Raw genomic sequence first — 25,034 nt, forward strand, 5'->3', positions numbered from 1 at the left:
CTTACTTTCTCTGTCCTTGAATTTGTTTTGTTTAACTGAATTGATTTTGAGCAACCTCACTTTAATTTGGAATTGGTTTAAATGAAACAAAACAAACACTGGTATACCAAAGGGGTAGCGAGGACTAGATCAAAACAAAAGCTGAGGATTGACTTACAAGATCGTAAAAGAGGTAGGGAATTTGACGATTCATTAAGGGTAAACGAGGGCAATTCGTAATACGAATTAGGTCCGGGTTTAGACCCCAATAAATAATGATTACGAGATTGAAAAATTAATTATGGATAAAGATTATTATGTATAAAAACTATTTACAGTAAGAAATGAAGATTATTTGGGTTTCATACCACCTCTTTTCTCGAGAAAATCTTTGGCTTCATTAACTTTTGTAGCTAAAAATGAAGACCCACCTTTATCAGGGTGATTTGCCATCATTAGTTTTCTATGTTGTTCTTTTAACTTGGCCTTGGATAAGTTTGTTTCTTTCAAGTTTAAGATTTGTAATGCTTCTTTAGCAGACATTTTAGCCCCAAATCCTCCTTTTATAAATGCTTTACCGTTAAGACCTGGTTGATTCGACTTCACGAATCCAGCAGCAAAATATGCTAAGCCAAAGGCCCCTAAACCAGTTAACCATGGGTGCTCACCCATCCAGTCACATGCTTGGTCAAAATAGTATTCTGCTGATCCTTCTTCGGCCTTTTTACGTTGTAACTGACCAGTAAATTGTGCTTGTTGTTGTTGCATTGCTTGAGCTTGGGCCTGTGCTTCAGCCTGGGCCTGTGCTTGGGCCTGCGCATATTGCTGTCTGTTTTCCCCAGGTATAGGTAAGGTTGGGATTTCCATATTGAATGGTGCCATTCTGTTGGTGTATAACTTGGTGCCTTCGGTTGGTTTTAATGAAAATTCTTCGAAAAAAATTAAAGTGATTTGAAAATATTCCTGGTCACGTGATTGTTTTTGCAAACCAGTATATATATATATATATATATATATATATATATATACTAACCAAATATACATATATACATATACACATATACACATATACACATATGATACTATAAAGAATCAAGGTGTGTTGTATCGAAGTCTCTGACTGTGCTGGAGGGTACTGTAGTGTATTCTATGAGTTTCTAACGAATTTCTAGCGAATTTTTACTTAAGTTCAACAAAAATCCGGCAAGCTTGACTAAACGGCAGTGGCTTGAGCCTACAGTATGAATATAAGTAGTATAAGAAGCAGTATAAGTATAAGCAGTATAAGTACAAGCAGTATAAATTACAAGTTATAATGATAAGCAGTACTACAAGTATAACAGGCATTAGTCATGTACTACGAATACGAATTGCTCACATAGTAGATGAGTGGTGCAAGGAGCAGAATAACGGGTAGTGGTTTATGTAAGGAGTAGAGAGAGTTGGATAGAAGAGTAGAGTAGAGAGTAGAGAGAGTTGGATAGAAGAGTAGAGAGAGTTGGATAGAAGAGTAGAGTAGAGAGTAGAGTAGAGAGTAGAGTAGAGAGTAGAGAAGAGAGTAGAGAAGAGAGTAGAGAAGAGAGTAGAGTAGAGAGTAGAGTAGAGAGTAGAGTAGAGAGTAGAGTAGAGAGTAGAGTATAAAGTTATTGCAAATGGAATAATGTGGGATTACCGGATTGGGTTCTGCGGCTCATCATCTCGATAAATTTTTTTTTTTCAATTTATGAGAAGAGATGATCAACTCCATTCTTCTTTAACTGGTTATCTTTAGTTCATCGTATACCAAAGAGAATATCCTATTCAGTTTATTATATTTCATTGTTTCTTACTTTCAGTTCCCAGTTTACTTTCAGTTACAGTTGACTTCCCAGTTATAGTAACCAGTCCCAGCATTATCCCAGCATTAATATAAAATGAGAGTTTATTCTTGTCATTTTTGTTCATCCCCAGTATACCCAAGTCATGGGATTACTTTTGTAAGAAATGATGCTAAAGAGTTTAGATTCTGTCGTTCCAAATGTCATAAAGCTTTCAAACAACGTCGTAACCCAAGAAAATTAAGATGGACTAAAGCTTTTAGAAAAGCAGCCGGTAAAGAATTGGTTGTTGATTCTACTTTAACTTTTGCTGCTAGAAGAAATGTTCCAGTTAGATATAATAGAGATTTGGTTGCCACTACTTTGCAAGCCATGTCTAGAGTTGAAGAAATTAGACAAAAGAGAGAAAGAGCTTTCTATAAGAACAGAATGAGAGGTAATAAAGAAAGACAATTAGCTGCTGATAAGAAATTGATTGCTGATCATCCAGAATTATTAAGAATGAGAGATGTTGAATTAAGAAGAAAAGAAGAAAAAGAAGCTGCTAAAGAAGCTGCCATGGATGAAGAAGATATCGATGTTGATGAAGATGAAGATATGATGAGCGAAGATGAAGAAATGGAATCCGATTCCGAAACTGAATCATCAAAACAAAAAGTTTTATTGAAAAACAAAAGAAAATCAAGATCAACTGCATAATCATTCTTCCAATTCAATCCTTGTATTTTATCGTTTTCTCTTCTACACTAGTTTATTTTTATAGTTCTATTAATTTACATGATCTTTTTTTGTTTATCTATGTACTACTCTCGTTATGGCCGGCCAAAACGATTTTTGCTGATAATTACTCCCTTGTTTATCATTAGCTTCTTCCTCTTCCATCTCTTCTAGACCTCCCATCTTGAATAGCTTTTCTTGCTCTTGTATTAATCTTTGGGCATTCATCATCATGGAAACAGTATTCTGATGCACTTCGCTATGGATCCGGGACCTTTGTATTCTTTTCCCGGTGTCTTTTATTGGAGAACTTTCATCCCATGCTCGACTTCGTTTCTTACAACTAGTAGTCTCTGGGGATGACGGGATCGAGGAGTTATCAGACCAGCTACCCGAGTCCGAGAATATGGTGGCTTGTGACTTCATTGGACGCGTCGTTCTTGGACCTTCAATTATGGAATGGTTCAATCCTGGTGGTAATCCTTGTATAGTTGTGATGAAGACGCGATATAAAAATATGAAAAAAAATCTGGCACCGCAGTCTTAAAAAAAAAAAAAAAAGAGAGAAGAAGTTTAGAAGAGAAGTATCAACTTAGAAGATCAGAATCACTACAGAGCCATGGCATTAAAGAAGGAAAACGTAACACATATAAAGCACAGTCCAAACAATGAACTACAGTCAAAGATCAACCAAGAAACGACTTTTCTAGTCAAATCAAGCACCCCCTACATCTCAGCAATTAAGAGAATCAAAAAGATTCTAGAAAAATTCGATAAAACAACTCTCCCCAATAAGAAATATCAACGGGGTGATTATAAGAAAGTCAAGTACATACTGGTGAAAGGCATGGGTAAGGCGATTGAGAAAACCCTATCGATTGGGTTGAACTATAAAGAGGATTTGAAGTACAAAGTTGATATAATTACCGGAACGGTGGAAGTATACGATGAGTTCCAACCAAAAATTGATAGCGAAGATGAAGACGAAGCCGAATCAAGTATCGAGAAAAGACGCGTGAGCTACGTGGAAATTAGAATCTGGTTGAAACGTGATGCTACTTAAATAAACTTGTATATTATATTATTTATTAGGATTGTAATTTCTTGAGACAACTTTCCTTGATATGCATTAATTCAACAACATGATGCTTTATCTTTTTCTTAGCGGCCTTGGTTTCTGGCTTATCGCATGCTACATCTTGTGGTTCAACCTCAAATATACTTTCTGCCAATTGAACAAGTTCGAGACATTTTTCATAATCTCGTTGAAAATACGCCTTTTCACAAGCTAGAATCATCTGGGCCCTATCCGGTTTTTTATTCGAGTCTAGGTTCTTCAATATATTTTCATCGTATAGCCAATTTTCAGTGTTAATTCTTGGGCCTTCTTGATAAAACTGGGTTTTTTGTTCCAAATACTCTTCTTCTGACTGTCCTTTTCGGGCTTTTTTCTTTAGCACTTTTCCTTGCGGCTTTGTCAACGGCTCCGGCTGTAGGCTCTGACACTCCGGCTCTATATTGCTCTGCTCCTTCGACAGTATACTTGAATCGTTTATTATAAGCTCTGAGTCCATTGGGTGATGAAGTTGAAATGGCGTGAAGAGATGAGTTGCAATCATCTGAAAAAAGCTCATTAAAAAAAAGAAAAAGACTCAACGAGATCAAAATTAATACTCACACACCCACAACTATCTTATCTACAACTAAATACAAGCATTGGATAATGGCTCCACCGGAAAAGATTGAGCTGAAGAAACAAGCTCAGCAGCTCATTGAACAGTACGATAACTTTCTTTTTGACTGTGACGGGGTTATTTGGTTGGACGAAAAGCTCATACCCGGGGTTCTTGAAACGATTGAACATTTGGAAAGTCAAGGGAAGCGGTTTGCATTTGTCACCAACAACTCATCGAAATCCAGAGATACTTATATCGAGAAATTCCATAGACTTGGATTCAAGGGCATTGGTAAACACTTGATCTATCCCACATGCTACGCAGCGGCCAGCTATCTCAAAGAACATTTAAAAGTGCCAGCGGGAGCCAAAGTTTGGGTATTAGGAGACCACGGAATTGAAACCGAGTTGAAAGAATTAGGGTATATCCCAGTGGGAGGAAGTGATCCGAGACTCGACGATGAATTCCATCCTCAGCATGACTTATTGAAAGTAGATCCCGACGTACGTGCAGTCGTTGTTGGATCGACTAAAGCCTTTAATTACATGAGAATTGCTACTACTCTTCAATACTTACTTCATGAAAACAAGTCGTTACCCTTCATTGGCACCAACATCGATCGCTCCTACCCGGGCCCAGAGGGACTTATCTTACCGGCTGGGGGTAGTGTGGTCAACTACATGAGTTATACCTCCAATCGTGATTTTATCGATGTTGGTAAACCAAGTAAACGTTTATTAGAAACAATCTTAGAACAAAGAGACTTCGACAAGTCCAAAACCTTGATGATTGGCGATACAATGTATACCGATATCAAGTTTGGTAATGATGGTCAATTGGGTGGTGAATCAGGAGGTTCTCTATTGGTTTTATCTGGAGGGACTAAATTAAAAGATTTACACCATTTAATCGAAAACCCAGCTTCTCTACAAGATGGACCAAGCCTGATTCCTCTGAAGTACATCGAGTCGTTTGGCCACATCATACACTTGTTATCCAACTAACCGTATAGACTATTATATTGTGTAGACGATTATACTTAACATATATCTTAAACTTTGTCATCATCTGCAAATAGACGACCCAACTGCCTTTGTTTGCCAACTTGAGTAAAGACCTTTGTCAATGGAGCAACTCCTTTGTCTACAGACCTTTGTAAGCCAGGTTCAGTTGAGTAAAGATCAATCAACCCACCCCTAAGGTTTAGAAGAGTTGCGACTTTTTATGGATCTAAAAATGTCTATTGAGCCAAAAAAAAGAGCATACGCTCTTTTTCTTCCTCTCGCTTGGGATTACAAAAGAGAAAAAAAAAAGAGAGAGAGAGATTGAATTTTTAAGATTCAATTGATGGCAAATAACTTAGTTGATTGATCATAATCCAGGTCTCATCGAGTTAGGTGTTAGTGTTATTTATCAGCAACCGAATCAAACTATTGCCAATGCTTAATTTCACTGGTCAAACTAATAAACGGGTGGTGAATCTTGGAAATCGGCGATCCAATACCTCATCAAATAGCAGGAACTATTTGGAACAAACTCGAATACAGAGACAGAAAAGAGAGGTGCAAAGACAACGGGAAAAGGCAGGATTAGTATTACAAAGTTACGTTAGAAGGTATCTTGAGCTAAATGATGAAGCTCAGCGGATACAAGAAGAATGGAAGCGGGATTCAAAGGATCAAGTTGTTGATTGGAGTATTTGGATTACCAAGTTTGAATTCATATCTAAATGGGCATTTCCCAGTCAACCGATTGATCGGACTCGTGAAACGTTGTTTAGTCTTGACAATTGCTTGAATGAGTTTGTAAATAATTCAATTGATTCAAGATTATTTGATAAATTGCTTGAAACCTTGATTAGATGTATCAAAATATTCAATGCTAAGAAGTCTAGTGTCGATATGATTGTTCTTGTATCACGAATTATTAAGACCCTTATCAATATTGCATCATCCGCAATTTCTCCAAACGCTTATCGTGAATTAATTTTGAACCTCACTTTTACTTGTAATGAAGTTGGGGAAACAATTACCGATGATGATTTATCATCAATGGTTGATTTGATTTATGAAGTAAATGTTAAGGATTCATACCAAAACTTTATTAAGTTTTTATCTATTCCCAGTGAAAGAATTGTTTTATCCAAAAATCATCATCGTCTTGATATTTTAAGATCGGTTTTCGTTGAATATAATGATACTTTAAATAACCTCTCTGACCACGAGAAAGCTTATTTGTTGGTTAGGGTTCTTCGTATCCATGGAAGCGATGATAAATTTATTGAACAGGATTATTTTATGATTGGTAGAATTCTTTCCACCATTTCGTTTTCAATCTATAGTCAAGATCAAAACCCCAATGATGATGAAAATGATGATGTAGAAGATAAGTTAGATGGCAAAATTGATAAAGTATACCTTGATTCAGAATCTTATACCGCTTTACAAATATTGTATTCCTCAGTTTATATAAAGCAAGGTATTCAAATTTTCACCAATAATACTCATACTTCCTTATCAAATTTAGTTCTTTATTCATTTGCCACTTTAATCTATTTGATTCCTTCTTTGAAAAGTAAATTATGTATGTTGGTAACCATTACCCCGGGTTCTTATACTTGGTTTTTCAATGAATTGAAGAATGATCCAATTTACAAATTTTTAGAAAATACTTCTGAAAATGATGATTATGCTAAAGTTGATGATTTGAAGAAAATTTATTGTAAATTACAACATGAAAATTCAATCGATAGATTTTGGAAAACTTTGTTTACTTTTGAAGAATTTTATTCATATTGGTTGATCGTTTCCAATGATTTAGAAAGTTTTGCCGATGATAAATTGGTTTTGAAAGATGTTTCTGAATTTCTAACTTTCTTGAAAACTTTATGTCTAACACTAATTTTCAACAATATGAATTCACAAAAAGATTATTTTAAAGATTACAATAAATTGAAGGATATTTCAATTTCATTGTTAAATCAGCTTTATATGAAAAATTTAAGGTTAAATTTTTTACCTGCAGATTTTTGGATATTGAAAAATTTAAATTTTAATATCGATTCTATGATTCAAATAATCGCAACTGAAGAAGAAAAGAGAATATCTTTAGAAAATTTAAGTTCTGATGAAAATATTGATGATAATGATGACATGACCCTGAATATTAATGCGCCAGTGTTTTCATCATCTTTTAAACCTAAAAAACCTAAATTTCTTAATAGTTCACACGACACGTTAGCCAAGCTTGAAGTTTTGAAAAAATTACCATTCTTCCTTTCTTTTAAAGATCGGGTTAGAATATTTCAAACCTTAATTGATTTAGATCGACAGAGAACTCAATCTAATGATAATATTTTTAATGCATTTATTACTCCTAAACTTCTGGCTAATATCAGGAGAGAATTTTTATTAGAAGATGCATTTGAAAATTTTCATAAATTGGGATCTCAATTTAAAAATAAATTAAGTGTTACATTTTTCAATGAGTATGGTGGACAAGAAGCTGGTATCGATGGTGGAGGAATTACTAAAGAATTTTTAACTAGTGTTGTCTTGGAAGCTTTCAAACCTTCAAATAAATTCGGTCTTTTCAAAGAAACACCAAGCGATTATCAATTATATCCCAATGATGATATTTATAAAAAACTTTATAAAAAAATTGATGTTGATATTCAACGAGAAAAATTATTCTATTTAAAATTTCTAGGATCAATTATTGGTAAATGTTTTTATGAAAATGTTTTGGTAGATATATCTTTTGCACCATTTTTTTTAAATAAATGGTGTAATGTTAATAATTCAATGAAAAATTCAATCAATGATTTGAATTATTTAGATAATGAATTATTCAAGAATTTAATGAAATTATTATCAATGACTTCAGATGAATTGAAAGAGTTAGATTTGAATTTTACTATTGAAGAAAAAATCGATGGGTTAGATTATAAATTTGATTTACTACCCCCAAATGGTGAAACTACATTAGTAAACACATCAAATGAATTAAACTATATTCATCAAGTATCCAATTTTAAATTGAATCAATCATTACATATTCAAAGTAAATTTTTCCTTGATGGGTTATTTGAAATAATCAATGCAAATTGGTTAAGTATGTTTGATTCTTTTGAATTACAAATGTTAATATCCGGAGGTGAAAATGATATAAATATCCAAGATTGGAAAGAAAATGTTGAATATGGTGGTTTCTTTGATGATGACATTACTATCATAAACTTCTGGCAAGTGGTTAGTGAAATGAGTCCTCAAGAAAGATTCAAATTAATTAAATTTGTCACTTCAGTTTCACGAGCCCCGCTTCTAGGTTTTGGAGCTCTATCTCCCAAATTTGGTATTAGAAACAGTGGTAGATCAATTGAAAGATTACCGACTGCATCCACTTGTGTAAACCTTTTAAAATTGCCTGACTACCAAGACAAAGAATTAATTAGAACTAAATTACTATATGCGATCAATACAGATTCCAGGTTTGACTTGTCGTGATACGTCCGATCGCTTTTGCATCTTATATACATATATATACATATACATAGTATCTTTTTGAATTTTTTTTTTTTTTTTTTTTGCCAATTTTTTCATTTTTTTTTTTTTTGAATAGTTGAATTATTTTCCGTTATGATATTTGACATATCAATACATGCCAATGAATTTGAATCGCCAATATGTTGTAGATTTGTGCAAGAAGATATTTTGCCTTTTTTTGAGCTAGACAGTGAAGTGACAAATGCAATGTTTAACGAGACTTGATAAAATTCCACAGACAACGGAATTCGTGTTAGATTCTGCGAACTCAAAATAAGAAAAACAACTGAATCAACGCAAAAGGTGATGATCATATAATTGAGCCCAATGTGCCCATTCTTAGTAGAGTATAACACCAGACAGGTCAGACGTCATCAATAATGATAAGAAGAGGTTTGTTGGGGTCTATTCCTAGATTGAACAGGTCAATTCCCCGAGTTGCAAAATCAAGAATTATACTTTTCCATACCACCCCACCGCGATTCCTTAATCCATTATTGCCATTCGATGTTCTTGAAGAGGTTCAGAACGATGAATTAGAAGAGGAGAACAAGAAGTTGACTAAGCAGAAGAAGAAGCTTATTCGAGAAAAGAAGAAAGTTGAGCAGAAGAATGAAGATAAGGAAAAAGAGGATCAAGAATTCCAAAGCAAAGAAGATACGATTCCATTGAAGAAGGCCGTTGCTACCACGGACGCAAAGCCTGTGGACACCCGAGACGAGTATGTTGGGGTCAAAGAGGCAGCCAAGGCCCGGGTCAGATCTCAGCGTGATGAAGTAGGTGATAACAACAACAACAACAACAACAATAATAATAATACTAATAATAACAATAATAATAACAACAATGATAATGATGCTGACAAGAAGAAGGAGGAAGAGAAGAAGGAGCAAGAAAAGAATGAAGAAGAGAAGAAGAGAAAGGAGGAGGAAGAAAGAAAAAAGGAAGAAGAGAAACAGGAAGAGGAATATGAAGAAGAACACGAAGACACATTTCAGGATAAATTGAAAGAGACTATATCTAAGTTCAATCGATTTTTATTCAAATGTCTTGAGACTATTGGGATAACATTTTCATCGGTTGCAATATTAGGGGTAGCTGGGATCTTGTATCATAAGTTTTATAATCAGCATGTATTGGATAAGATTGACGAAGCATTTGAGAAAGGAGATCCTGCGTATCAATTAGCCATCCATAAGAGGACCTATGTTCATGAGGATGAAAACATTAGTAAGTATTGGGTGCAAAGACCACAACAGGAATTATTGGATGATATAGTTAGCGGGAAAATCAGTGGACGCTACTATTTGATGGTTGGAGAGAAGGGAACCGGTAAAACCACCTTATTATTAGAAAGCATGAAACGAATTGATGGACAGAATGTAGCTATATTTGATGCCCATGCTGATCCTGAGATTTTCAGAATAAGGTTAGGGAAAGCTTTAAATTTTGCATATAGTGAAGATTATATTGGGTCATTATTTAGTATACGAGGACCCAGAGATACTACTGCATTACTAGATATTGAAAGGGCCTTTAGTAAGTTAGAGGAGTTGGCAATTAAGAGAAAGATGGATGTTGGTAAGAATTCGCGACCATTAGTGATGATAATTAACAATAGTCATTTAATCAAAGAGAATGAAGAAGGAATCAAGTTAATTGAGTTGTTACAACAAAAAGCCGAAAGCCTCAGTGGATCCGGGTTGGTTACTATGATCTTCAATAGTGATGATTATTGGGTTTACGAAAAATTGAAAAGATTAGGAACAAGATTAGAATTAATCAACGTACGAGATTTTAATCGGGGAGAAACCTTGAAAGCGCTCAAGTTTATAAGGGAGAAGTTTTTCCCATCGACCCAATTCCCGCAATTGAAATTGAGTGATGATCAATGTAATCAGATTTACAATTTGATTGGGGGCCGTCCGCAGCACATTAGTCAAGTGGCTCGCCACAAGGATATTATTCGGGCCAGCCACGAGATCATTGATCGGGAGAAAACCTGGCTATTGAACCAATGTGGATTGTTGGGGTCTAATATGGATGATGATGTTATGGAAAGTGGTAAGTTCAGTAGTAGTTGTATGTTATTAATGCGAGAATTTGTTGAAATGGATAGACAACGGGCCAATTCTTTAATCATTAATCAAAATGAGGGTAATGAACTAAATCATCATTTACCCGAGTTACCATTATGGAGAGCAAGACAAATCATGACCCGGGCTGATTATATTCAACAATACGATAACTTAAACATCTTTACTTTAGATAGCGAACTGAGAGTCCGGGCCGATAGTGTCCCCATGATGAGAGCGTTTCATGAGATTGCCCTGCAACCCCATTTCGACGAGTTATTACAAGACACCATCGAACGAGTGGCGGATATCGAAAGCTTAGCAAGAACTCGAGAAATCGTGGCTAAAGATTTAAATTTAGGTAGTAAATATCAAATCACCAAAAAGGATAATTGGACTATTGACATGAAAAAACTGCAGAAATCAGTGGACTTACACGGACTCCCCGACGAAGAAGCCGACTACAATACCACCCAGGAAGAGGACCACGACGACGAGCTTTTCATGGAGGATATCCACCGGAAAGATATCAAGAAGTGGTGGAAAAAACGTATGGGAAGAGAATAGTGTTGATGGGTGCAGCCGGATAAATGTACGGATGTATATTTCTAGAGAAAATACGATAAATACGAGTAGGCTATGTCAGTAGAGTTTAATACGATAGATTGTTTTAGCCAGGTATCAGAATACCCGAAGATTTTGTTCCCTGATGGTCCCCACAGCCAACAGCGACTGCCACACCTACCCAGCGATGGAGAAAACAAGGAGTTCCCGAGTAATAGCGTAAGACGATGAAATTCGATCACCGTTAATAGACTACATTGCCCCTTTGAGGTTGATTCAGGTACAAACAGGGTGTACGTTCCGTATTCTTTTTTTTTTCCTGCCTTTTTTCCTGCCTTTTTTTTGTTTTTTTTTTGGTTTGTTAGTAATTTTTTTTTGTTTTTTTTTTGGTTTGTTAGTAATTTGTTTGTACCGTAAATTAAGGCTGTGTCAAAACACAAACCGGCCCCAGCTAATCCAGTCGTATTGTATGGTTATGAAGGTTAATCAACAGGTCAACACAACAACTACTGAAACGAATAACCTAGCAATGCAAAGCACATTTACGATACCCTTTACAATCTTGAAATTTCACCTCGATGGTTGCTGATTCCCATTACGGGCAGGTTGTGTTCCGGGGTTAATGTCGTGTGGGAAAAAACGATGTTTTTTTCCTGCGGTTAGACACCATCGGTGGGCCAGTAAATTTACGACGTCAGATGGCTTAACCTGCAAAAACGCATCGACAGCAACAGACAGGAACAATACCGAAACAAGTGGGTAACTAAAGCAAGGCCAAACAGAAACGACTCTCCAGCAGCAAATTGCAGTTTGACACGAGGGAATAACGGCGGCTGTCAAATCTTGCTCCTTCTGCTCCAGGTCCCGCACCATCTAGAGATTCTTCCTGTCGGCTAGCGCGACGCTAGACGGTTCCACTGCCTCTTTACTCGACGGTGTTATGAGGATGATCTGGTGAATGTTTTGATGAGCTGCCCGTTTCTCTTATATTTCACCCGATGTACTTGGTGCACTTGAAAGTTGAAAGGTTGGTGTACTAGTCCAACGCTCATATTTTCGCATCTTTCGATACTCACTAAATTTCTTTGTCCGCCATTGCGCTATCAAGTGCACTTCTACCTTTGTTAGCTCTATGATTGTTTGCATGTGTTGTATGTGTTGTATGTGTTGTATGTGTTGTTGTATGTATGTGTTGTATGTATTGTATGTGTTGTTGTATGTATGTCTTGTTTGGATTAACTTTGTTGTCTCATACTGTTAACCCTTTGCACTGGTTGACTTCGTTTCTTTTTCCCTTAGCGTTTTTTTGTTCCCTTCTAAAAAGGCTCATACCATACCCTAAAATTGATTTCAAGTTCCCACATTGTACTTGTGCCCTTTGTTATACATGTTGTTGTAAATTCCCGGAGTCAATCTTATTCTGAACATGCTTTTAAATTTCAATAACTACGACTTAAACAAACGATTTCCTCTTTTCTTTTTCTTTTAAAGATTGACTTTTTTGCTGTTTCTTTTGCTATACCTTTTTTTTTTTGGTTTTTGGTTTATTTTAAATCTGACTATTAAATGAATCACTGGCTATTTTTTGGGCAATTTTAGTTAAAATAATTTTAGTTATTCTTGTTTGATATTTTCTGTTCTATATTTTTTGATATATATATTTTTTTTTTACATACTCTTTTTAATTAATTTTTTTTTTTTGTTCTTATTTTCTTTTGACTACTTCGGCCAAGGTTATTTAAATTTTATGAATTCACTCTAGTACTTCTTTACCAATTCAAAATGGACATTTTCAATTCTGCGTTGAAAAATCCGGTTCCTCCTACTCGTAAGGAAAATAACGATGGTTCAATGTCAAACTCTCCTACTCCCGATAATAACTCCTCCCAATCTTCCACTCCAGTCAATAATCTTAATAATTCCATGATGTCGTTACCAAACACTGGAGAAACAAGTGCATCCGACTCTTCAATTCAAAAAAAGAGGAAAAATTCAAGAAGAAAACATCGTAATTCTCATTTAGGTTGTGGAACTTGTAAGAAAAGAAGAATTAAATGTGACGAAAATCTACCCTCTTGCTTGAATTGTTTAAGAGGTAAATTACATTGTGCTTATTTAAATCTTGATGCTCCAGCTAGAGAAGCTTTGAGAATGGCTCAGTTCAATCAAAATTCAAGACAAGACCGTTTACAAGATCATCCGGATTCAAATGAACAACAATCAAATAATTCAAATTCTTCAAATAATTCTCCTCAATTAAATCAAACTAATCATTTACCCACAAATCAAGTTCCTTTACCTATGGGGGTTCCAGTGGTGGTGAATCAATCTACCTCCCCTCCAAATGGTTTAACTTCTACTACAAACCCTCTAGATTATTATACTGTGGCCGCTGCTCAAGCCCAAGCTCAGGCTCAAGCCCATGCCCAAGCTCAAGCTCAAGCTCAGGCAAATGCTCAAGCTCAAGCTCAACTTCATGCTCAAGGCCAATTCGCTGCTGTTCCATATCCAATCATTCACCCTTCCCAACAAACTACTACCCATATTATTCAATCGCCTTATGGTCCCTTAGTATCAATACAACCAGCAGGTCCTTATTCTCAAATAATACCCCAACCTTCATCCCAAGTCTACCTTAACCCTACTCAAGGCCCTGTTTCGACCACTACATCTGCGCCTCCAGCTCCAGCCCTGGCTCCCGTTCCTACTCCATCAGTTGGTTCAGCAAACGGACTTACTCCCAATACCGTCCCCGTCACCAATGCCAGTATTATAACCCCGCCAATGAACACCATGGCTTCGCAATCTACATCATCAATACCTTTGGCAAAATCAGCTTCCAGCGACGGATTGATGAAATCACCAAATATGTTATCGAAATCAACTACGTCATTGAATAATCATAGCCCGCCATCGATTTCAATCAATACCGATTCCAAATCATCACTTAACAACGACTCGAAATCAATTTCAATCAACACCGATCCAAAATCAAACTCTGTGACTTTACCTCCAATAAGCTCAACAAATCTCAGTGTTCCTCCAGTACTGGCTACATCTTTATCGCCTAATTCAACCACTAACTCCATGTCATTTTCAAATCGTAATAGTCCTAATTTACTGGCAATTTCAAGAAATCCTTCATTTAATACTTTACCAAGTATTGGAAGCCCCAATGATGACTCCTCGGGCCATATGGTCATTGATTCTGCTGCCAGCTCCTCCAAAAGAAGTCTGGAAGTGTCACCGCTTCTACCACCTATCAAACCTCAATTAACCTCAACTACATCACCAGAAGTTACCGCACCACTTCCAGAAATTAATAAACTGGAAAGCCCCGATAGTTTGAATGACGGAGATATTAGATTACCACCAATAAAATCACTAAAGGTTGGCAACTCTCCTCCGCCATTAAAGACCCAAACTACAGTCCCTACCGTTAACCTCGAGACCAGCGAGGGCGATAAAGTCCCAAAAATTTCAAAACTTTTAAGTTAACAGTTAATTCATCTTTCAGTTCTACAACTAAGAATAGACCTTGTTTGTTTATGTTCAATTTTCGTAAAAATATTATCTAGACAAATTTTTTTTTTTTTGGTTACAATTTAGTTTTATTACAGTAATATTTTCAGCTTATTTTTTAATGTCTTAATGTAATGTCTATTCAAAATTTTTCCGGACTTGCTTTCTTCCTTGTTATTTTCCTCATCCCTTTACTTCGTCCGATTATTTTATCTACTTATTTTATCTGCTTGTTTTGTTTAGTTTTAGACTTTTTTGCAGAAACTAACTTCTATTATCCAATAAAAGCCCTTATTGTATTTGTTTAGTTTATTCTGTTTGCTCTCCTGTCCACCACTTGGAAAAATAATAAACCTTTAACTTTTTAGAACACGTAAGTAATTCATTCCGAAATTTCATTGCTTTTTCATCGCCTGCGCCACGGAGCATTTACGGTTTGACTCGTCCCAATCAGTAATGCAAATTATACGAGCGTATATTTTCGGATCCTCTACTTCTGGCCCAGCTCCTTGCTGGCCACCGCTAGCAGGTGTAATGGAGCGGTAGTCCTACCGGCTACCTCCCACCACCTGCACCAGACGGCTGTGATTTTGGTCCCGCTGCTCCCCTCGAAAAAAAAGAATAAACCGCCGATCCGCTCGTAAATCTGGAAAAACGGTTGCCTTTTTATTTTTTAGCTTTTTCTTTGGGGAGGGGGGCAAAAATAAGCGTCGCTTAAAAAATAAAAAGTTGGGAAAAAAAAATAAGCAAAAAAAAAAAAAAACCGGTGCACGGGCCTGAGAAATTGAAATGTACCGGTGTGCAGAGAACTATTCGTATTATTGGTAAGTACGCGTAGAAATATCACTAGCAACCTTTTTTTGTATAAGGTATACTTTCACTACTTAATAATCTAGTAGGTATGATAAATAGTTTACTATCGATCTTGACAAGGATGAGTTTTTTTATAAATACTTAAATATAAGTAAAGATATATTCTAATAAGATAATAATTAAATTGACTATAAGTTTCGATAGGTATATATAAGAAAGATATAATAGATTGCAATAAAACAGTGTACTAACAATAATAATCCTACTACTAATTCTAGTGTAGTGTATTAACCGAATAGAAAGAGACTAGGTGTGTGAACACCAGGCACATTCGAAATGTACGGGTGTGGGTGTGGGTGTATGTACGGAGGTGTTTTTGTGACGTAACGGCTGAAGCTACCAAAAGGTCGAAAGCGGAACGGATTACACGAATCAATCAAATCGTATTCCAGCAGTAGCTAGCACTGGGTCGAGTCAATTTAATTAGTTCTTGGTAGTTGTTATGCTTGACAGCATGGCTATGGTCGGTTAGTTGCTTGTTAAGGGGCCCGGGTAGTTATTAGGGGCAGTTTTGATGTAGTTTTTGATTCTGTTACGAGAAAGCATGGCTTATAACGGTTATTTTGATTGACCGTGATTTTTTGTTGTGTTTTTTCAATTCTTAAATAACTGATACCACTCTCCATTTTGACATCGCTACATTATTACGCTTATACAGTGACAGTACATACGGTGAAGTACATACAGTGAAGTACATTTAGCTTAGCATATTTGAGTAAGCATATATTTTAAGCATACGAGTAAATTTACTACGCATAAATATTCTACGATGGAAAGTACATCATCATCAGTTTATAATTCATCATTACTTGATAATTACATGAATCCAAGTCAGCAGTCATTACCCAAGTTACAGGAGCGACAACCTTCGAATTTAAGATATGAAACTAATGGGAACTTACCCCAAATCAACATAATTAGTGAAAATACTTCTAATATGAACAGGACTCAACCAATTGAAGGAAATCATAATGGATTAAGATTAAACTCATCTAGAAGCTCGGTCCATTCGTGTGCTTCTAGCTCGAATTCAGTATTTTCTGCAGTTAGTGATGTTTCTCAAGATGATGAAGTTAATAAAGTAAATTTAGCAGTGAATGCAAATGAACAAAACGGTAATTTACCATTATCACTTTCAGTTCAATTTGAAAAACAATATGAAGAAGAACAAAGAAAATACGCTTTAAAGCAAAATAAGTTTAAAACATTATTTTCAAACGCTCATGGTCATAAAAATATTGAAAATTTTAATATTTATTCTGATAATTTAAGTAATCAAAGATATTTTAATTATATTAATAATAAATTGAATGAAGATTATTATAGCTATTCATCTAAGCAAACGTTGAATTTAAATTGGTATGAAATTTGTGAAATTTACTTATACGGAGACTTATTGAAAAAAATATATCCATCCAATGAATACTTGATGCAATATCTTTTCTATAATCAATTAGAATCAGGAGAGTTAATATTCAAAAACAATTTGAACCATGAAGATATCATTAACATTAATTATAGCCAATCTTTGAAAAAATTAATTAATGATTTAAATAACTTTGATGAAGTCTTGGATTTATACTCAGTTAATCAACAAAATTTAAATTCTTCAAAATTATTTCAAATTTTTAAAGATTTCGCTAATCATGATGGGTTTAGTATTCCCTTAGCTCAAGCCATGTTTGGAAATTGGTTATTATCCTATAACAAAGATGATACCATTGATAATAATTATGATAATGAATTGATCTTAACCTATTTTAGAAAAGCGGCAAGATTCTCTTTTGCTATTAAAAAATTAAATGATGAAAAATATTTCGATAATTTGGTGAATGAATTCAATGATAAAGAAAAATCAATGTTTAAGACTTTCCTAAATAAAAATAATAACTTTGCCTTGGGGATAAGTTTACATAATTTAGGTGAATATTATCAAGTTCATAATGAATATGACGTTGCAGTTAATCTCTGGGAAATTAATTGCCATTTAACTAAAGACAATGATAGTGGTAACTTGGCCATATTGGGTATGACTGATGGTTTTGGCTTTGGTAATAAATTTAAAACTCTAAATAAACTAGGCAAAAAATCAAAAACTAATAAGTTTAACACTAAACGAAGAATAGCTCAATTATATAGAGTCTTGATTAAAGCTGGGGTAAATCAAGAAGTTGGTACTTCTTGGGTTTTCAAAGATAAGTATGATTAACTATTCTTTTGTCTCTTCAAATTTTGTATATTTATCTATTTATGTTACAAAATCATTAGTGTAATCATCAATCATAACTAGGTACTTCCAGATGGTTGTGGTTGTGGGGGTGGTGGTTGTGCCTTCTTAACCTTTTTCTTTTCATCTATTTGTTCAACTTTAACTTCATTTAATCCCTTTTCTTCTAATAATTTTTCAATATATTCTTTGGCATCATCACTAACGTCACCTTGAACTAAAATTTCTTCCTTCTTTTCTGCATTCTTGATGACTGACGCACCAGTGGCAAACTTAGATGCAAATGTTTTCAGTAATTTCTTCATATCAATATTGAAAACTTCTAATCCACTAATTGAAATAATATGTTTTCTTCTATTTCTTTCAATTCTCTTGATAGTGACCTTTGATGATAACTTCTTTTGTAATTCTCTTTCTTGTTTCTTCTCTTCTCTGGCTTGTTTCTTTTCTAAGTCTTTAGAGATCTGCTCTTCCTTCTCTAATGATAAAGTTGAAGTGGCATTGGCTAATGCATCATCGCTGTATAATTTTTGGAAAAGCTCTTGATGATTATCTTCCAACCATTCTTTACATTTCTTGAATGATAACCCAAACTCACAGTATTCTGGGGGATACGAACACACTCCGCAATAAGTTATTGGTCTTGGGGCTATTTCTGTCATGCTTCTTTAATGTCTCTCAACTGATTATAAATGGTAGTTGAGCTGTTGAAGATGGAAAATTTTTTTACGTTTTCATTAGCTTTTTTTTTTTTTTGAGTCCTCGCACAACATCATTTTAGGCCGATATCGCAGTTTTTACCTTCATATACCATTGATGGATCAACTTGAAAGTCATGATATTGATCCTTCGACCTCTTGGTGGTTGGCAGTAGCATCTAATGAATGTGCTTTTCCTTAAAGTCACGATATCGCAAAATATGGGCTAACTTATCTACAGAATACAAGTGGAGAGAGGAATTTTTGCAGCTTTACAAAATTTGATTAATCATTATTATAAATGTAATTTTCAATATAAAAAGAGGGAAACCAAATCAATTATGTGGACCACAGAATGTGGGAGCAAAAATGAATGAAATAATATTATTAAAAGAAGTGAAACTTGTAACAAACTTGTAAGTATAGTAATAAAATAGCCTAGTAATAACCAAACTCCTCACAAACTTCAAAACCTCTTACGGGTCTGAAATCTTCTAATTCGACACATTTCCATAAGCTCTTGGCTAAAAGAATTTTATCATCAAGCTTTTCATAAATTATACCCAAGTAATACCATAATTCAGAATTATTGAAACCATATGGCCAACATTGGCTGAAATGTTCTAATAAGTTTTTCAATCTAATGATTGCAGCATTGAAATCTTTGCTAGATGTAAATAAGGAATTGTCTATCTTATCATCAATGATGAATAATCTACAGACACCTAAAAGAGTAATACCATAGTCTCTCTTGTTATATTGTTGATCTTCTGAAGATAATATTTCCAAGGATCTTTCGAATTCTTGTAATGATAAGAACTTCCTGCTCTTGGAGGTTAAGAGACCTAAATGGGTGAAAGTTTTAATGTTTGGTTCATGCACATTTTCTGCTTCCACAATACACTGTTCAGCATCTTCATTTAAGCCAATCTTAAGGTAGATCCTACTTGTCCATAACCAGATTTCTTGAAGAATCTTTTTTTCCAATATATACAACCTTAATTTCAATGGGTCTTTGAGATCAGCCTCTTTTGGTTTTTGTCTGATCACAGTTTGGGGTTCTGTAGTTTGATTGGTAGTACCTGCCTTGGACATCTTCTTAATTCTATCTTTTGCAATCTGTTTCTCAATCAGAAGTACCACATTTGAGTCATTAGTTGAGTTTGGATTTGGATCAATGAAACTTGGTCTGTGGGACCATCTAGCATTAGGTCTAGCATCAAAGTCTGATTCCGAAGGCTCAGGCGCTTCAATTTTTTCAATGATTACTTCATCAAATAATTCATGGAATAAGATGAACACTTCTGGTAAATAATCCAAAATATACTGAACTCCATAGAGTTGTTCCCAAACGGCCAATTGAGTTAATTTTAATTGTAAAATCTCGAATTTAGTTTCAATTGTTAATTTGATGTCATTCTTACGGTTTTTTACAATGAAAATACCCGCAATATTCAATGCGTTATTAATGAATTTTTCAACTTCTTTCAAACTTGGTGGTGCCGCTCCGTTGCCATTTAAAGTTGCAGATCCATTAATGGGCGATTTATTTAAAGCAGATCCATTACCATTGTGAGCAGTAGCACCAGGTTTAGTTTTGTGTTTAACAAAATCAGGATTATAATTTTCCAAAGAAGTCAACAACAAGACTAATAAATTCCATGTTTTAAAGCTTTCAGGATATTTCTTCAAAATAAACTTACATAATTTAACCGAAGGTTGTAAATGACGATTGTATGCTAAAGCCAACGCATAATTGAATAAGTAAGTAACATTCCCAGTAGAATTAACGATTAAACTGTTTTTGTAGAATTTCAAAACTTGATTAGTATTCTTTTCCAAGCTTTCTAAGTTAGGAGTTTGGTAGGTTGATAAATAGTAATAATAGTGGCCTAAAGCAAACCAAGCCTTTGAAATTAATTGAATGAATTCAGAGTGATCGTTAGCCAAAACATTGAAATTATACTTATGATATAAAAATGATAATTTTTGTGATGCGAAATCAGTTAATACATCATCATAACATAAATCGGCTATATTTGTCAATTCGTGCAAGTATGCATTGAGTTGAGTGATGAATTGAGACAATGATGATAAAACTTGATCTTCAGTGGTATATTTGAATTTTTTAGGGCTTTTAATTCTTGGAATAAATGAGTTGATTGGGTTGAAATTCAAGATACAAACAGAATAGGTATCGATAACAGAAAGCAAGTTATTCATATGGCCACCGTGTTGTTCTTGATCCTTTTCGATATAACTAATGTATGTTTTGAAAGCAGCTAATGCTTCATCGTATTCATTGAGCTCTATCAATATCTTAATATAGTTAGATGCAACAATTTGACTTTGATAGGTCTTAGAAAACAGACTAATAAGAAATTTTTTTGATAATGTAGGTGATATCAATTTATAATGGCTAGGAACATGACTTAAACTTTCATACAAAGTGTTAATAAAATCGTCATGAACACGAATCACGTCGGTAGCGTATGGAAACTCATCTTTTTGACTTATACGAGCTTCGACTTCTGAAGTCAAGAAAGTGGAGTAGTCATTTTTGAAACTACTAGTGATAAACCTCCTATTTTCTTCTCTCATCAAAAAACTACTCAATGAAATAAGAGTACTAACGTTATCACCGAATTTTTGCAGTCTTAAATCCTGAAATGAAAGTGGAGTATGTGCATCACGAGTTATGAAACTGACCACTTTATGGAAAATGATATCCACCCAATGATTTGCAGCAATACTAGATTTTTCAAAATGCTTTGGATAATGAAATAAATACTCAATCCATAATTTATGAGAATCTTCCACATTAGTCAATCCAATTAATACATTGTATCTGACTCTCAAATAGGTGATGAAATCTTTCACATTTACGTTATCAGAATGATGGGTTGCAGAAACATCCATAGAGCTGAGTAAGCTGTGCATTTCATCAAACTCCGAGTTAAGATAAAATAACTGGGCCAATACCACATTATAGTACAAACGTTCCTCGTATGCCTTGCTTGCAGTATTATAATTGGCACTTATAGAATGAGCATAATTAATCAATTGGGCCAATTTTTCCCTAGGTGATCCATTACCTGAAGCTTCAAATGCACTTGCCGGCAATAACTCAAGACCATTAAACTCGTTTTGGATTAATAACTGTAACTGATAATCAATAAAGACTATTTGCGGGAAGAACTCTTGTGATTCTTGAAATTCTAATATTGATCTCGGGAAACAACCGAGATTCAATGTCTTGATATACTGTTCATGAATTGAACTTTCAATCAACATCTTAATCAAAGGCAAATCTTCCAACTATTCACTTAGTACTTTAACCGTGGAAATAAGACGTAAATCTTTCAAATTATTCCCTTCTGAAATACTCTGGATGAACACGAAGACTTTTATTTCGACAAACCTAAGATTACTTCAATCAGCAAATATATAGTGTCAACTGTACCTTTATAAGTCGAATTGAACGTGTGAAGCTTTGTAAGGCCTATGTAGTGGCTTCAAGAAGATCTGACCTGGTCGATTGCAATGAAAAGAAGTGGGTTTCAACTACTTGGACACTCAATTGTGTCTTCTTTATTGTTTACCTCAACAAAATTCTACTTCTTTGGTAAAAATTTCTGAGTTTTTATCGAGCGAACCAAAACCCAAAACGCAGGACAAACGAAAATCTTCTACAGAATGGTTACTACAACTGGAGATTTCGTGAAAATGGACAAAATTTCCCTTGTTGGATGTCGGTTAATACAAGTGGAGCTTCAAAGGGTTCTGTCTACAGGGAATTTTAAATCTATTTTTTGGAGGAATACGATGAATGACTTCCACGGTATAAGGTATATTATGAACGCGTGTGAAAAAATCAGTCTTTGGCAGTTGGACATAAGCTTTTGCATTTATTCAACATAAAAAGAATCATTAGACGTATATATGTAGCTAACACCTTTCGAAAACTTTGTATAGACCGGGGAGGTCTGCAATCTGCACAACATCACGAAGGAGATTTTTGGTTGCTAAGAACCGACGTTTGATCATGGGAAACACAAGATGTTCTAGTTGATTATTCAATTGGTCTCGTTTATTATTGTTTAAGCTTTTCAGTTCATTTGCATTGGTTTCAGAATTGTCGTCATCAGACGAAATGCTTTCAGGAATGTAGAGTAGGGCAATTTCTTTTAGGATTGATTGAAATGTCAGTTTTTCATCTTGGAAATTGATGTTTTCACTGCTTCCTAAACGATAAATGAAAAAGGGAAGTTTACTCAAGCTGGGGATTATATCTCGCATGATCAACGGTAGAGACACAAGTATGAGTTGATCATCTTCGTTTATCTCAAGTCCAATTTCAAAATACTCTTTAAACATCTCTCTCATTTCGATAAATTTTTCCTTGATATTCTGTATTGGAACCAAATCACCATGATGCTTGTAAATCGGACCCAAAATATCTTCAATCAGAACAGGTTCATCCAACTGGTAGATCCCGTAGTTCATAAACTCTGACAATGCCATCTGATAGTAGAACTCATTAAGCACTGCTGCATAATCGCAGAGGAAGAGCTTGACATCGTACTGAAAGCAGCAGAGTCGTTTAGTTTCGTCCACAATTCCTACATACACTGAGTTGTTGAAAATATTTGTTAATGGTCGGTGTAACTGGGACTTTACTTCTTCTTTGAGATCCAAAATACTGCCAAAATTAACCACGACCCTTTCCTTGTCGGTGACTTGATATTCTATCTCGGCCACAGATTTTACCGATTTAGAACTTTCTTCAGATCCCAGTATACAACTATCACGAGCTTGTTTTTCCGGTGTCTCCTGGTCGTCAATAAACAATCCATTGGGGTTATCGTTGGAAATTTCTGACTTTTCGGATTGATTAGCTGTTTCCGATGTATAATCTTGCTTCCATTTTGATTCCGTAAATTCTTCTGTCATTTGCTTCTGATAGTTATTTTCACTCTGATTCAGAAGATATTGATTCAATTTGGCTTGCAGAGCATCCACCCGAACTAATTTATTCTCTTGACGGTATTTCTTTGTTGCTTGTAAGCTTATAGACTCATCAATCAGTCTTTTAGAGTCAGATTGATCAAAAAGTACCCCTTGAGCTTTAAACTTTCTCGAGCTGTCAATATTTGATAAAACTTTATGAACTTTAGCACATATTATATCTATTATTTCTTCTTCATTCAAAAATCTAACTTCTCGTTTGGTTGGATGAACATTAACATCAAGATTTTGAGGACTTATTTCCAAACTCAAATATATAAACGGTTGGTTCCCTTTAGGTAAGAAAAACTGATAGATGGAAGATAATGCTCTCTTCAAGGGGTCACAAGACACTAACCTATGGTTAATGAAAAATACTGGTTGAATTCTTTTCTTATTATTGAAATTAGAGTTGGTCACTGCGCCGGAAACTTTTATAAGACCATATTCGTCCTTATAACTTTTTTCGGCATCTTCATCTTTTTCATCACCATCAAGTATCACGTCGATTAGCTCGTTTGCAACAGCCGTGCCAAACACAACCCTTATTCTCTCCTTCAAGTTTAACTGAGGCCTAGTAGAGAGAACTTGGTGAGATTCACCAAACTTCTTACAACTAAACCCTACACCGCCCGCATGAACAGCATATCTTCCTATGACATCTAGAATCTTAGCGAACTCATCATTCTTAGACCTAAAAGCTTTGAGCCTCGATGGCACATTATAAAATAGATTTTCCACAATTATTTGAGTCCCATCTTTCCCAGCAATTGGCTTAGGCTCCACGCTTTTATCAGAGCCAGCTTTAAAACTAGACGTTGCTAGTTTTCCATTGGAATAAAATGCCTTGTATGCTAAAGGAGATGTAGCTGTCTTGGTAACAACAGATAATCGGGAAATATGTGATATACTTGCCAATGCTTCACCCCTGAACCCATATGTTGCAATGCTTTCCAAGTCTTCAAACTTCGAAAGCTTAGATGTTGCAAATCGCTCACAAAGAAGATGTAGATCATTCTTATGAATACCCTTACCATTATCCGTTATGTGAAGTAGCTTTAGGCCCCCATCTTTGACCTGTATGTCAATCATCGTGGATTTAGCATCAATCGAATTCTCAAGTAATTCTTTTAAAGCATTGGCAGGTTGAATAATGATCTCTCCGGCAGCAATTTTATTCACCACAGACAAGTCCAATGCCTTGATTTGCGCTCCCTCACCAGACTCATTTAGATCCACCATGGCGTCACTGCTATAGTATTATGCTAACAGGTCTACCAAGAGATCAAGAGGACGCGCTACATGGATTTTTGACTTTTTTTATTTTTTTTTGCG

General features: G+C 35.0%; 14 protein-coding genes across 14 annotated transcripts; 8 read left to right on the forward strand and 6 right to left on the reverse strand.

Moving 5' to 3' along the window:
- Positions 1–330: 330 nt before the first annotated feature.
- PAM18 (Pam18p) lies at positions 331–861 on the reverse strand (the record flags this gene model as incomplete). The annotated part of the gene is made up of 1 exon (XM_020221376.1): positions 331–861. The coding sequence occupies one exon, from the start codon at positions 859–861 to the stop codon at positions 331–333; it is 531 nt and encodes a 176-aa protein (XP_020076312.1).
- An 892-nt stretch (positions 862–1,753) lies between these two features.
- RLP24 (ATPase-activating ribosome biosynthesis protein) lies at positions 1,754–2,573 on the forward strand. Its single transcript, XM_020221377.1, has one exon. It carries the CDS (start codon positions 1,893–1,895, stop codon positions 2,493–2,495), a length of 603 nt encoding a protein of 200 aa, XP_020076313.1. The 5' UTR covers positions 1,754–1,892; the 3' UTR covers positions 2,496–2,573.
- Positions 2,543–3,047, reverse strand: HYPBUDRAFT_209354 (uncharacterized protein). The gene has a single exon (XM_020223059.1). It carries the CDS (start codon positions 2,937–2,939, stop codon positions 2,589–2,591), a length of 351 nt encoding a protein of 116 aa, XP_020076314.1. The 5' UTR covers positions 2,940–3,047; the 3' UTR covers positions 2,543–2,588.
- An 85-nt stretch (positions 3,048–3,132) lies between these two features.
- HYPBUDRAFT_6531 (ribonuclease P/MRP protein subunit) lies at positions 3,133–3,576 on the forward strand (the record flags this gene model as incomplete). Its single annotated transcript, XM_020223583.1, has 1 exon — positions 3,133–3,576. The coding sequence occupies one exon, from the start codon at positions 3,133–3,135 to the stop codon at positions 3,574–3,576; it is 444 nt and encodes a 147-aa protein (XP_020076315.1).
- Positions 3,577–3,601: 25 nt separating this feature from the next.
- On the reverse strand, positions 3,602–4,087 carry HYPBUDRAFT_157340 (uncharacterized protein; the record flags this gene model as incomplete). The annotated part of the gene is made up of 1 exon (XM_020222282.1): positions 3,602–4,087. The coding sequence occupies one exon, from the start codon at positions 4,085–4,087 to the stop codon at positions 3,602–3,604; it is 486 nt and encodes a 161-aa protein (XP_020076316.1).
- Positions 4,088–4,236: 149 nt separating this feature from the next.
- HYPBUDRAFT_109599 (uncharacterized protein) lies at positions 4,237–5,193 on the forward strand (the record flags this gene model as incomplete). Its single annotated transcript, XM_020218711.1, has 1 exon — positions 4,237–5,193. One exon carries the CDS (start codon positions 4,237–4,239, stop codon positions 5,191–5,193), a length of 957 nt encoding a protein of 318 aa, XP_020076317.1.
- A 354-nt stretch (positions 5,194–5,547) lies between these two features.
- Positions 5,548–8,769, forward strand: HYPBUDRAFT_139958 (ubiquitin-ubiquitin ligase). Its single transcript, XM_020219730.1, has 2 exons — positions 5,548–7,309; positions 7,367–8,769. Exons 1-2 carry the CDS (start codon positions 5,629–5,631, stop codon positions 8,692–8,694), a joined length of 3,009 nt encoding a protein of 1,002 aa, XP_020076318.1. The 5' UTR covers positions 5,548–5,628; the 3' UTR covers positions 8,695–8,769.
- A 118-nt stretch (positions 8,770–8,887) lies between these two features.
- Positions 8,888–11,707, forward strand: HYPBUDRAFT_153117 (uncharacterized protein). The gene has a single exon (XM_020221378.1). It carries the CDS (start codon positions 9,114–9,116, stop codon positions 11,373–11,375), a length of 2,262 nt encoding a protein of 753 aa, XP_020076319.1. The 5' UTR covers positions 8,888–9,113; the 3' UTR covers positions 11,376–11,707.
- A 695-nt stretch (positions 11,708–12,402) lies between these two features.
- HYPBUDRAFT_209369 (uncharacterized protein) lies at positions 12,403–12,843 on the forward strand. The gene has a single exon (XM_020223060.1). It carries the CDS (start codon positions 12,560–12,562, stop codon positions 12,794–12,796), a length of 237 nt encoding a protein of 78 aa, XP_020076320.1. The 5' UTR covers positions 12,403–12,559; the 3' UTR covers positions 12,797–12,843.
- A 196-nt stretch (positions 12,844–13,039) lies between these two features.
- On the forward strand, positions 13,040–15,002 carry ZCF21 (Zcf21p). Its single transcript, XM_020221379.1, has one exon. It carries the CDS (start codon positions 13,155–13,157, stop codon positions 14,868–14,870), a length of 1,716 nt encoding a protein of 571 aa, XP_020076321.1. The 5' UTR covers positions 13,040–13,154; the 3' UTR covers positions 14,871–15,002.
- Positions 15,003–16,536: 1,534 nt separating this feature from the next.
- Positions 16,537–17,976, forward strand: HYPBUDRAFT_6537 (uncharacterized protein; the record flags this gene model as incomplete). Its single annotated transcript, XM_020223584.1, has 1 exon — positions 16,537–17,976. One exon carries the CDS (start codon positions 16,537–16,539, stop codon positions 17,974–17,976), a length of 1,440 nt encoding a protein of 479 aa, XP_020076322.1.
- Positions 17,975–18,686, reverse strand: HYPBUDRAFT_153120 (uncharacterized protein). Its single transcript, XM_020221380.1, has one exon. The coding sequence runs from the start codon at positions 18,654–18,656 to the stop codon at positions 18,054–18,056; it is 603 nt and encodes a 200-aa protein (XP_020076323.1). The 5' UTR covers positions 18,657–18,686; the 3' UTR covers positions 17,975–18,053.
- Positions 18,687–19,130: 444 nt separating this feature from the next.
- Positions 19,131–22,278, reverse strand: HYPBUDRAFT_162102 (uncharacterized protein; the record flags this gene model as incomplete). The annotated part of the gene is made up of 1 exon (XM_020222556.1): positions 19,131–22,278. Exon 1 carries the CDS (start codon positions 21,984–21,986, stop codon positions 19,131–19,133), a length of 2,856 nt encoding a protein of 951 aa, XP_020076324.1. The 5' UTR covers positions 21,987–22,278.
- A 362-nt stretch (positions 22,279–22,640) lies between these two features.
- MLH1 (mismatch repair ATPase) lies at positions 22,641–24,941 on the reverse strand (the record flags this gene model as incomplete). The annotated part of the gene is made up of 2 exons (XM_020218679.1): positions 22,641–23,472; positions 23,542–24,941. 2 exons carry the CDS (start codon positions 24,939–24,941, stop codon positions 22,641–22,643), a joined length of 2,232 nt encoding a protein of 743 aa, XP_020076325.1.
- Between the last annotated feature and the right edge of the window lie 93 nt (positions 24,942–25,034).

Source organism: Hyphopichia burtonii, assembly GCF_001661395.1.
Source record: "Hyphopichia burtonii NRRL Y-1933 unplaced genomic scaffold HYPBUscaffold_4, whole genome shotgun sequence".
NCBI lineage: Eukaryota > Fungi > Ascomycota > Pichiomycetes > Serinales > Debaryomycetaceae > Hyphopichia > Hyphopichia burtonii.

Excerpts from the sequence above, each read along its gene's own strand:
- HYPBUDRAFT_153117 (XM_020221378.1), top strand. The coding sequence starts at position 9,114 with ATGATAAGAAGAGGTTTGTTGGGGTCTATTCCTAGATTGAACAGGTCA.
- HYPBUDRAFT_139958 (XM_020219730.1), top strand. The coding sequence starts at position 5,629 with ATGCTTAATTTCACTGGTCAAACTAATAAACGGGTGGTGAATCTTGGA. Across the intron at positions 7,310-7,366 it reads AATATCTTTAGAAAATTTAA|TGTTTTCATCATCTTTTAAA; the intron begins GTTCTGATGAAA and ends TTAATGCGCCAG.
- ZCF21 (XM_020221379.1), top strand. The coding sequence starts at position 13,155 with ATGGACATTTTCAATTCTGCGTTGAAAAATCCGGTTCCTCCTACTCGT.
- RLP24 (XM_020221377.1), top strand. The coding sequence starts at position 1,893 with ATGAGAGTTTATTCTTGTCATTTTTGTTCATCCCCAGTATACCCAAGT.
- HYPBUDRAFT_209369 (XM_020223060.1), top strand. The coding sequence starts at position 12,560 with ATGTGTTGTATGTATTGTATGTGTTGTTGTATGTATGTCTTGTTTGGA.
- HYPBUDRAFT_153120 (XM_020221380.1), bottom strand. The coding sequence starts at position 18,656 with ATGACAGAAATAGCCCCAAGACCAATAACTTATTGCGGAGTGTGTTCG.
- HYPBUDRAFT_209354 (XM_020223059.1), bottom strand. The coding sequence starts at position 2,939 with ATGAAGTCACAAGCCACCATATTCTCGGACTCGGGTAGCTGGTCTGAT.